Source organism: Ips typographus, linkage group LG11, assembly GCF_016097725.1.
Source record: "Ips typographus isolate SLU linkage group LG11, UJ_Ityp_2.0, whole genome shotgun sequence".
Lineage (NCBI taxonomy): Eukaryota > Metazoa > Arthropoda > Insecta > Coleoptera > Curculionidae > Ips > Ips typographus.
This window is the reverse complement of record NC_138432.1, coordinates 8,767,449-8,778,599: the sequence shown is the minus strand read 5'-3', so window position 1 is coordinate 8,778,599 and position 11,151 is coordinate 8,767,449. Positions and strand designations below refer to the sequence as shown.

Sequence of the window (11,151 nt, the reverse complement as noted above, 5' to 3'; positions counted from 1 at the left end):
GCAGGGTTCAAGAAACTTGTGGAAGCTTTTAAACTGCCTTGAAATTTTTTGAGACCTTCTAGACTAGTTGAAGATCATTTAGACTGTTTTAAAAGCTTTTGGAAGGCTTTCAACTGCTTGAGAAGCATTTTGAACTTTCTGTAGTGTTTTAAAACCTTTTTCGACTACTTTAGGAGTATTTGGAAAGTGTTTGAACAGTTTAAAGGGCATTGAAGGTTCTAGACTGCTTTTAACGCATTTAAAACCTTGTAGACGATTCTCTTTAAACAAAGCTGTTAAACTGCTTCTATAGATAAGTTGGAAAGCTTTTAGAAGCTTCTAGGCTGTTTTGTAAGCTTTTGCAAGGCATTTTGAAGCTTCTATAGTGTTTTGAAATGTTTTTACAATTTTTTAGACTACCTCGAAACATTTGGAAATTATTTAGTCAGTTTAAATTTGTAAATTGATACTTACCCATTTTGCAACAGATAGAAATCCGGACTCCAGTCATAATTACATATATTCAATAAATAATAAACATTTTCAATTTTTGGTTTAGAAAAGGAATTACAGGGTGTTATCGAAACAGACATGTTATTTCAATAAATTTGCACTTTTTTTCCCTGTATATTTGTGAAGAAAGCACTTTTCAGACAAAATGAATGACGGTCCTGATTCTAGAAGAAACGGTCTTTGAAATCCTTTTTTCTTATTAAATTTTCCTGAGACATTTGGGAGATACACAGGGTGTTAAAAATGGCCAAAGATTTTGCTATATTGATCTTTTCCGTTAGCAGTTTATTATAAGCTAAAAATAAATAACAAAACTGATATGCAAAAAAAAATCTGCATAATACTCATTACGGAAACTACCAGCATAACAGTCAATTATTGAAAATGATAACAATTTGTAAAATTATCGAAAACAAATTATAAATATTATATATTACTGCTTTTCATTAATTTTTTTGTTGGTTCTCAATTACAAATCCAAGAAAACATTAAGTCCTCACAGTGAAATAGGTAGAAAACAGAAATTACGTTAATGATTTTGAAAAAAAACTCATGGACTCAAGAAAATAGTTTTTTCTCCTTAACTTTTAGTTCTTTCGGATATTTTGACAATTTAATAATATTTTCTAGTCTACTAGTAGACCATACGCATTCTTATAGTCTTAAAAGTAGGTCTCTCTGGTATTCGTTATGTAACTCTCCGCTTTTCCAGCTAATCGTAGAGCTCGTAACGCTCCGATTCGGTTGCAGCAGCAAGGTCGTCGTAACGAAAAGTTCTTTCACTTTTGACAATGAAATCCTTTTTGCAACCACATTAATGGCTGTCAGAAGTTTTAAGGTAGCGTGATGGTTGCATGCTTTGCAAAAGGGGAGTGGTCGACCAAGTATGCAGCGATGAAGAAATTTTTATAAAATGTAGGCAACAGGTGGAGTTGAACTAAGTCTAAAGAAGTTGAACAATCATGGAGGTAACTCTTGGTGTAGCACGCAGTTAAGATCAGTCGACGTCATTAAAACATTAATTAGTCAACCTTTCCAAATTGCCTAGTCATTGGTGTGTTCATAAACACTATTAATAAAATACCCCAAGTTATATTCTAATTAGTAAACGTGCCGCATACCTGATAATATAATTATTTGTTATTACAAAAATAAAACTGTGGAATTGACGCGGAAACAAAATAAATGAGCTACCGGAAAAGAGGTAATATGTTGACCTCTCCGACGTAAACACGACAAAAAATTAAGAAGTAATTAATAATGTTGGATGGCAACACAAGTCAATAACAGTCATAATTTATGTTTGTATTTTTCCACAAAATATTTATTTTTCTTTTATCATTTTGTTATTCTTATTTATAGTTCTTTAATGCTGTTCGAATTAAATTTTAAAATGTATTCACAGTAATTATCACCAGCCACTGAGTTGAGTTGAACATGAAGTAATTTTTCAGCAAAAATAATTTTTTTAGATACTTATTGTAGCATGTAACAATGACGATACTAAAATTAACTGAGACTTTAAGGAAAAAATGTATGCACAGTTATTGACAACCCTTTAAGGTGTCACTCAACTCTACTATAGAGTATAATCGGTTTTACAAAAAAAGAGGGAAAAATAAGTTAGAAATTAAAAAACATTTAACTCTACATCTAAAATGACTATTTTGCTAGTTCTATTTTCATGTTTTTATACATTTAAAAAAACTAATTTAGTGATTTCTAACGATGTGTTAGCAACTTTGAAAATCCCAAACGTTTTACGTATTTCCAACGTAATTAAGTGGTATTCCCATAAAAAGGGCATCTCTAGAGTAGGGCATTTACATTTTTCCTTGTCCACTGAAAAACTGCATGATTTTCTAAAAAGCCCCAAGCTCAGCATTGACTTCTAGGACAAAGAATGCGGTTCGAACGCATCTTACGCGAACTCGCGAAAAAACAACTAACAAACCTCAAATCAAGGATAACGACGTCACGAATACGCGTTCACCAAACAGGTACTTCAGGTCGATCAAAGTATCGTCTGGCCAGTTTCCGAAAAAAAATGGGTGGGGAAGATCCAAAAAGCTCACTAGAGACAAAGTTTGTGACACTTGGTCAAATTGCGAGCAGCGCGCTCCCGTATTGTTATTAATAAGCATTGATCGTTGGGTACCAAAGTGGTACTTTCGATTTTCAATATTTTTGGCGAGATACTGGCGTGCGGACCAGTACCGTACCGTGCAGGCGGTACCACCAACAAACGCGAGTTATTTTACTTTTAAAAAATTTTAAGACTAGTGCCAGTGGTTCTGGAAGACTTTGTGACTGTTTTCGTGTTGATTTTTAAGCCTTACAATGAATATAGATCAGTTTAAAGAAATTATTCTGGAAGAACAAGCTTTCTGGCTTAATGTTTCCCAGTATCCAAACACAACAGTGAGGGTAAGCTTAGTTGTAATATGTAATGTTAGTTAGTAAAAAAGTACATCTTTGCCTTGAAGTAAACCATTTCTTCACAACATAATTAATAGGAGAATAGATATTATTGCCTAAGAGACCAAAATGTGATTATAAATACCAGCCAAGGTCCTTGTCGAACTGTTTTGGAATTGAGAAATATTTCACTTTACTATCTACGTTGAAAGGACAACTTATTACCTAAGAGGAAGCGAATGCTTTGAAAGTTCCAATAAATCGGACTGAGAAGATTGATAAAACATTGACCAACCAATTTTTGTGTCCCAAAAACAATGACCTTAATCAGGTGCTTACCAGATTTAAAAAAATAATTTGGACGAATTTCTGCTAATATGTGACGTAATTAACGATAATATCGACCTTTAACTTGACATGTTGAGGGTCTACTTTCCAAACTGCTGAAACGGGTTTTTGTATTTTGGGTATAGTGAACGAAGGTTAAGGAATGTTGAATTAAGTGAAGATCAAGAAATTAATACAAACAGTGATTGAAGTAAAGATAGAATTCTTGAAAAACAACAAAAACCGTGTTTCTAGCTTAACCGCTCATCGAACTCCCAAAGATATCATGCAATTTTATATGTTTTTTTTTAGCATTTTTAGCATATTTTAGCAATATTTTTAATACTTGGTTATTTTAATTCACACTTGATTTAAAAAAAGGTCTGAAAACCACTCAATGCGTCTTGTATTATAGGTTTTTGAAAAATTGTTTAAATCTGGTGCATTCGGTTCTTCTGTTATCCCTGTATATAATCTTTTGCTTAAAACTAGATTTGGAAGATTAAATCGATGAGTAATGATTGATGACAACTAAGAAAATATAATAGAAATAAAAAAGCTTAAATGTCTTTAAAATTATACTAAAAAAATAAATTAGCATTAAAAAAAGTTGTATGCATCAATTTAGAAAAGTAAAAAAGGAAGTAAACTCAATTTAAGTTCTTCGAGAATTAGTTTAATAATACAAATAGAAGGAGAGAAGAAGAAGAAGAACAGAAATATTCTCTTCTTCATTCTATGTAATCAAAACATTTTGAGATCTTTTTACAAATTTGAGCAATTTGTCTTGCAAAATTTCAGTTGCTGCATAGAAATCCTGTTATTACCCCACATTGAAAATAGCACCAAACAAAATGCATAGTTGTGTAAAATTTGTACAGTGTGTTCTTATTTCTGGTTAATTCGTATAATTGCTCCTGTATCATGAGAAATCCAACTTGCAACATCCTCACTGATCAAATGTATACGCATGTTTTTGGCGTCACAAAACGTGTAAAATAATTAGTAATAATCCGATCTAGGCCAATAATATCGTGTGTGTATTTAGTTTTAGCTAAGGCATTTCACAATTTCATCGATTCAGTCGTTAACTGGTACTTTTACTTGCGGATTGTACTCTTAAGGCGACGTTTTAAACTTTATAAGTGCAAGTCTAGCCTAAAAACTATTCAAAATTACATTTCAACGCAATAGTGAACCAGACAGGTTTCTTTATTAATTTAAGCAACCATTCTGTTTGGTCCAATGCATTTGCTTCATTGTAAAATAGTTGCCAAATCGACTCTTCGTTTCGCATTGCTGATGACGGCTGTTAAAAAATCTTCATTAGTTTACGACAACGATGATCCTACAATGTTTTCCTCTAATCCAATAAATACAACTATTTATGCAGAACACCTTTTAACAAAGTACTATTACCGGCAATACAGTAATTAAAACAAACATTCATAGTTGAATAGCCTTGTTGTTATGTAAGTAGACTTTATTGTAATCGAGTAATAGTAGTAACCAGTTTGATTTACGCTAAGTGTAATTTTATAATAATAATACCGACACGCGATTTGGAGTCTAAAATTGATTTTTATTTAATGAATGGAACACTCTACTACGGTTTTAGTATCATAAAGAGTCTTCTAAGGTGATCACACTGTTTATTGTGCAACTCCCATAAAGTTGCTATGTCTTGCTACTTCACTTTTTTGAGATTCTTTAACACTGAATCTGAAATTTAATTTTTATGTTGATATAAACGTATATTTTTGTAGTTGATATATTTTATTAGAATACTGCTATACTATTTTAAATTAACTGCAATGTTTCATCATTTTCAACATTTACAATTGACTACTGGCCATTATTAATATTTTATTACTTTTGGAACCATAACTTCTGTTTGAAGTGGTATTTATGGTAGTGCGTAAGCATTTTGGTATTACTTAGGTACATATTTATGTACTTGACTGTTAGTTTTTATATAGATTCAAAACAGCAATATACAGTTTCAAGTAAGCTCATGCCTAAAATTGTTTGGCACCTCATTCAGACATCATCCGTTAACACAATCCACGTTTGCTTAAAATTTTAATATGCAAATAGTTGGACCCACGACTGTTAGTCTTATGGGGAAAATTGATAATCATCGCAGATAGTTGAAAAACCGGATTACTAACAGGAATTTTGGTATAAAAATAGCGAAACTTGACTATTTTCTGAAACACCCATGTGAATGGCCTCATCAGGCTTTGTGCAATCACATCGGCAGATGCTAAACGTGTAGTAATAATTTCAAGGGCAGACTGTGCTAACAGTCAAAAAGATTTAGTAAATCTGAAATGAAGTAATATTGTCATAAAACAAGGTCTGCTACTTGAGAGAAAGATCTTTGAGATATGAATGAAACCTTGCTAGATGGTTTATCAGTTTCTTATTACTGCTTGAACAACAGGTGAAATAATAACAACTACTGCACTATATAAAACTTTCAAATGGTGTTTTTCACGTTCTGTAAAGATTTTCGTTGATAAACGTACCAATTAACACTTAATTATGTAATTTAGTGGGACACGAGGTTTTTCGTATGGTACCTCCGTATTAGTAATTGATGGTAATTTGTTGACTTGACAAGTTACTAAAATTGTATAATTAATATACAAAAATCAATTCAATGACATATCCTTGTTGATACAATAATGATTTTTTTCCAGGATATTCCTTTCTTGGCAAGACTCATGGCAGAGAGATATGTGGATATTGGTGTCAACACGCTGGATAAGTTTGGAGGTATGTTTGATCTAAAACTATGACTCTGCAATCTGTATAAACTTCTGTTACTGCTGAGTCATCATCAAAAAACCTCAAATTAAATTTTAACGATTAAAGTAATTATTGAAGACATTATAAACCCGTTTAATTTGACTAACCAGTTAACATTGAAAAGTCTTTCCCAATATTCACACAACTTTGGACCTTCTTTTCGCATTTACCTTGATATTTCATTAAAATTTCTTTCGATAATAACACGTCTCAGGGTCAAACACCACACGTGCGTTTTATTTTCAGATCCAAGAACTTCCAATTGGCCCTTAATGCAAAGCCCTATTCCTACAGTAGCTCTGGTGCTAACGTACCTGTACGTCATACTATGGTTAGGTCCTCGATTGATGGCAAATCGGAAACCTTTCAAGCTAAAAGAGGTACTCTTCGTCTATAATGGTGCGCAAGTGTTGTTGAGTCTCTACATGTTTTATGAGGTGAGTCTGAGAAGAATTTTTGCACATCACTAAATCAACTTTGAAAATGTTTACTCTTAAAATTAACAGTTTGTGGAGTTTAATGACTTCCTTAGAATTATTAACGTGCAAAAACGACTGAAAAAATATGTTGTGATCAATTATTCTTAATTGGAAATGATGAGTTAAATGATGTGAGAGGACGTAAAATAAGTCATCTAATTGACTTGCATTACTAATAAGTGCTAATTTGTAGCTGATTTTGCAAAACATGCCTTGTAATATTGAAACTTTGTTATTCAATCAATATCTGGACTTTAAAGGTCCAATACAGTGACTCAAATGAAAAAAAAAAACTAAATAATGCTACTGCATTTTGGATACTTTCATTTTGGAGTAACACAGATTGTTACAACACTACAGATGAATTGACTGTACTTATTGGATTTAGTTTGGAGGATAGTTTTGGCGTTTTCGAAACGTCACGTGTTTCTAAAAACCTAAGATTGTCACGTGACAACTGTCAAAATAACTCTAGAAAGAGCATGGCTCCAAAACACAGATTGTCTGCAACACTGCACGTAAACTAACTGTATTTGGCACCGTTGCGCTTTCCAGAGGAAAAGTTGACAGTTTTGACGTTTACGACAGCTGTCACATGATACTAATTAGTTAGACAGTCACGTGACCAACGTAACAAAAATTACATTTGCAACATTTTAGAAAACGTTAAATATTTTGAAAAATCAATAATACTTGACAATAACATGTAATATGAAAAATATAGTTGGTTTCATGTACTTTTTAAATATGCAATAAAATATGCAGTTTTTTATTTAAGAAAACATTCTTTTACTTTCTATCTCAATCCGCGTTTACCCGGTTCTAGGTGGGTATTGCATCAAAATTTTGAAGTCTGTATTTCCGTCATTTTTGATATTTAGGCGACCGTAAAAAGCTAAACTTGTTTGTCTTACATTGCTCTTTTACTTCGTGTTAACCGCATTGAATGCATACAAGGTGTGCAAAAAAACGAAATAAGAAACAGTTAAATTTGAAACTAACCCTTTGGCAGTTGTGACCGCGTTTACCCGGTTCTAAGTGGGTGTAAACCTATTTCACTGGATGCAAAAAGTCATTCTAAGCATTTTGTTATCCTGCAAAATAAAGTAACTTTCGAGATACCATTTTTTTTTGAAATCTACGTCAGAATTCAGTGACTGTAAAAAGCTCAAAATGTTCCTTTTGCATTGCTCTTTCATCTCGTGTTAAGACAAATTTCCAACATTTCCTCTGATGAAATACAAAGATCTTTGAAAATTCTTTTGCAATGTGCTAGATCTCTTTAAGTACAGTTTTTACTGTGATAACATCAACATGCTTTTCTGGTGAATGTTTTAAACCAAATAAGACCAACTATTTAAGTAAGTAATTTTTTGGTAACTTAGTATGTTAGTTAACCAACTTTACTTGTGCTTGACTCTTAACTGTTTAACTAACAACATTGTACAACAGGTTAAAAAATCAAAGGTCAGTCACTCCTTTAGGTCAGTTCAGTTAAACTCTTGGATTTCCGCATTAGTACTGGCTTTAATGATCTAACCTAGCCGGACTATCAAGTTTATAGTAATTTGCACTGTAATGACCCTGCTTAAACTAGTACCATCTTACAGTACCACCAAAGCAATCGACAAAACTGTGTAAGGGGTTTTAGAGTTTTTACAAAACCAAAAAATCACGTTGAGGATAGGACAAACACCCGTACTAAAATCGTACAGCAGGTACCATTGATCAAATGGTACCCATAAATTTCTCTTTCAAGGACGTTCGAGTACCCTCCATTACTATAAGGAAGCCAAAAGTGAAAATGTGGGTTATTGGTTTTAGCCGTTTCAATGTTACAGTCAAGGACTGGTTGTATGGGTCATAATGGGTGAAAGCAGAATCTTTCAAGCTCTTTCATGGGGCAAAATTATATAAGATTTTCAATTCACTGTCAAGGTTACTACTGCTACTACTACATTGTATGCGAATGAGAGAAAGCTTTTCTTTTGAATGACTTGTATTACGATGAAGGTATTCCCACACGAGGCTGGTTAGACAATACTTAAACTTGATAATATAATGAAGAACTTAAAAGATTTGTTAGGTAATTACTGAGTTGGTTAAAGTAGTAATTGTTTTGTTGATGTCATTAAGTAGACTATTAATATAATATAAAAACTTTCCGGAAAAAAGTCATAATAGTTTAATTGACGTCTTAATTTATATTCTGATGTTTATCTTAATGATTCTAATGTTCAAATTAGCATAGGTTTGTACCAAAATACTATTTACCTTTATTACAAAGAATCTTTTCCACAGTTTTTTAACCATATTTTCAGTCCTGATTATGAAAATTTAGACTTGTTATTTAACAGGCTAATTAGACTTTCATTTATTATTGATTATAGTACTGAAATACCAAATATTCTATATCTTCTTGCAGCATTTCGCCAGTGGCTGGTTCTTCGACTATAGTTACAAATGTCAGCCGGTAGACTACTCAGACAATGGGAAAGCCATGAGAGTAAGTATCACCCTCAACCCTTTTAACACCCTTTAAGAAATGGCACTTTTAGATGGCGCGACTCTGCTGGATATACTACATATCAAAACTCACTGAGTTTGCTGATACCCTATTTTTCGTACTCAGAAAAAAGGACAGTCAAATCACTTTCCTGCATGTCTACCATCACAGTTTAACCCCCTTGGAAACTTGGTTTTTGACTCGATTCTTAGCAGGTAATTACAAATTATTGAGATAATCATAAATGTTGTAACACTCTTTAAATCTAGCAGACAGCCTGCAATTAGGCTCAACAGGCCAAGGCTTTGTTATTTCGTAAAAAAAAAACGTCGCGTGCGTTTTGTTCTTGCAGGCTGTAGTTCTACACGCATTCGTACAGCCTGAGGCTGTTATCTAAAATGTTGAAAGGAATTTGTTATTGCGAAATAATGAAACAGCTGATTGGGGCTTGAACCCGACCGAAAATAACGTACAAAGTATTCCACAACAGCGAAATGCGAGAAAGGATAGGTCGTGGCTAGTGCGCTTTGCCATTTTACATTAAAAAATGCAGTTGTTGCAAAACTTAGAAAGTATAAACCTAGATAATCACGGGTATGGGTAGTACATATGCATCTGGTTTTAAGTTGAAATTTGTTTGCTAAATAATGTGTGCCAAGTGCTTATTTTAAGATGTTTCAAGCAAATTTCAAATAAATGTTTGTTGTAGAATTGTTTCCTTATCAATAGAACTAGTATGTGCTGGTGTAAGAAAAATTAATTATAATTTGTGTTCTACCATCAAAAACATGATAATTAATTAAAAAGAAAAAAAAAGTGTCAGAAATGAGGTCTGTTAATATGATAATGTGTATATCATAAATAATAAGGTGTTTTCGAAAAAATGTCATTACAATAATTATCATGACTTGAAATACTCTTATTATTATAGAGAGGTCGAAGTAATATTACGCACTAGTTACATCTACAATAAATCACTGATGTAATCATCCTAAAGTTTAATTTCAAGCGTTGCTACAGAATTATTTGGAAATCGACTTAGTGGTGAATAAAATTCACTTTCCTTCGTGGATGCTTAGTTCTAGCGCACGAAACGTGTGTAATGATTTACAATCATTCTAATTTATGCCCATTCACTCTAAATTTCAGGTGGTCATGGTACTTTGCAAAACCTTATCAACAATTTCGTCCACGCAGTCCTCTACTTCTACTATATGGTGGCAGCTTTAGGGCCGGAATACCAAAAATACCTCTGGTGGAAAAAGCATTTGACCACCCTACAACTGGTAAGTCTTGCAAAAAGTTGCAAAAACTAAATTAACCTAAAAACCTCGACAGGTTCAATTTATGATAGTATTCGCCCATGCAGCCCAATTGATGTACAGTGACTGTGGTTATCCGAAATTTATGGGACCGTTGATGTTGGGCAATTCCACCATTTTCTTTGCGTTGTTCGCCAACTTTTATTATCAAAACTTCATTAGGAACAAGAAGGCTGCTGTTCAGAAGACTGTAAAAGCCGAGTAATTTCAGTACAAATATTGGTGTATTGTAAATATAATTTGTTAAGGTGGATTAAAGTCCCCTTTATGGGCTGCTCTTGCCAGGCCTATAATGTATTTTGTTATAATCATCAAGGTGTGAGAGTTGGAACTAAGTTCTACTTAATTACCTAAAAACGTTTATTAACTCTTTGGTATTATTTGGTATAAGCAACACTTTTTACAACAAAATAATTAATAAATAATATTAAACTAGTCATAACCGTTCTTACTGCTAAGTATAATATATTAAGGACAACTCCATCACATCTAATTAACCAAAGATTAGACATCTTGGTGGTTGTGTTCATTGTAAGTTTGATTATTGCTGTAAGTTGCAGTTATACTGCACTCATTTTATTCATTTTACTCTAATTTAAGAACCAATTGTAAATTTACAAACTTGAACATATTGCTCAATTTATTGTATATTTTAATAGCAAATATGCATATCTAAATAAAGGCTATGAAAATTATTTATCACAAACCTGGAGGAATTCTTTGACTGCCATAAAAAACTTGACTGATCCTATCCGCTAACATCTTAAATTATGTACATTACTGGCATGATAAC

The 11,151-nt window shown here is 32.7% G+C and overlaps 1 protein-coding gene across 1 annotated transcript; it reads left to right on the top strand.

Annotated features, from left to right (window-relative positions):
• The first annotated feature begins 2,538 nt into the window (after window positions 1-2,538).
• Window positions 2,539-11,064, top strand: LOC145736068 (very long chain fatty acid elongase AAEL008004-like). The gene is made up of 7 exons (XM_081990309.1): window positions 2,539-2,919; window positions 5,943-6,018; window positions 6,298-6,488; window positions 8,956-9,036; window positions 9,089-9,251; window positions 10,186-10,322; window positions 10,375-11,064. Exons 1-7 carry the CDS (start codon window positions 2,833-2,835, stop codon window positions 10,561-10,563), a joined length of 924 nt encoding a protein of 307 aa, XP_081846435.1. The 5' UTR covers window positions 2,539-2,832; the 3' UTR covers window positions 10,564-11,064.
• The last annotated feature ends 87 nt before the right edge of the window (window positions 11,065-11,151 follow it).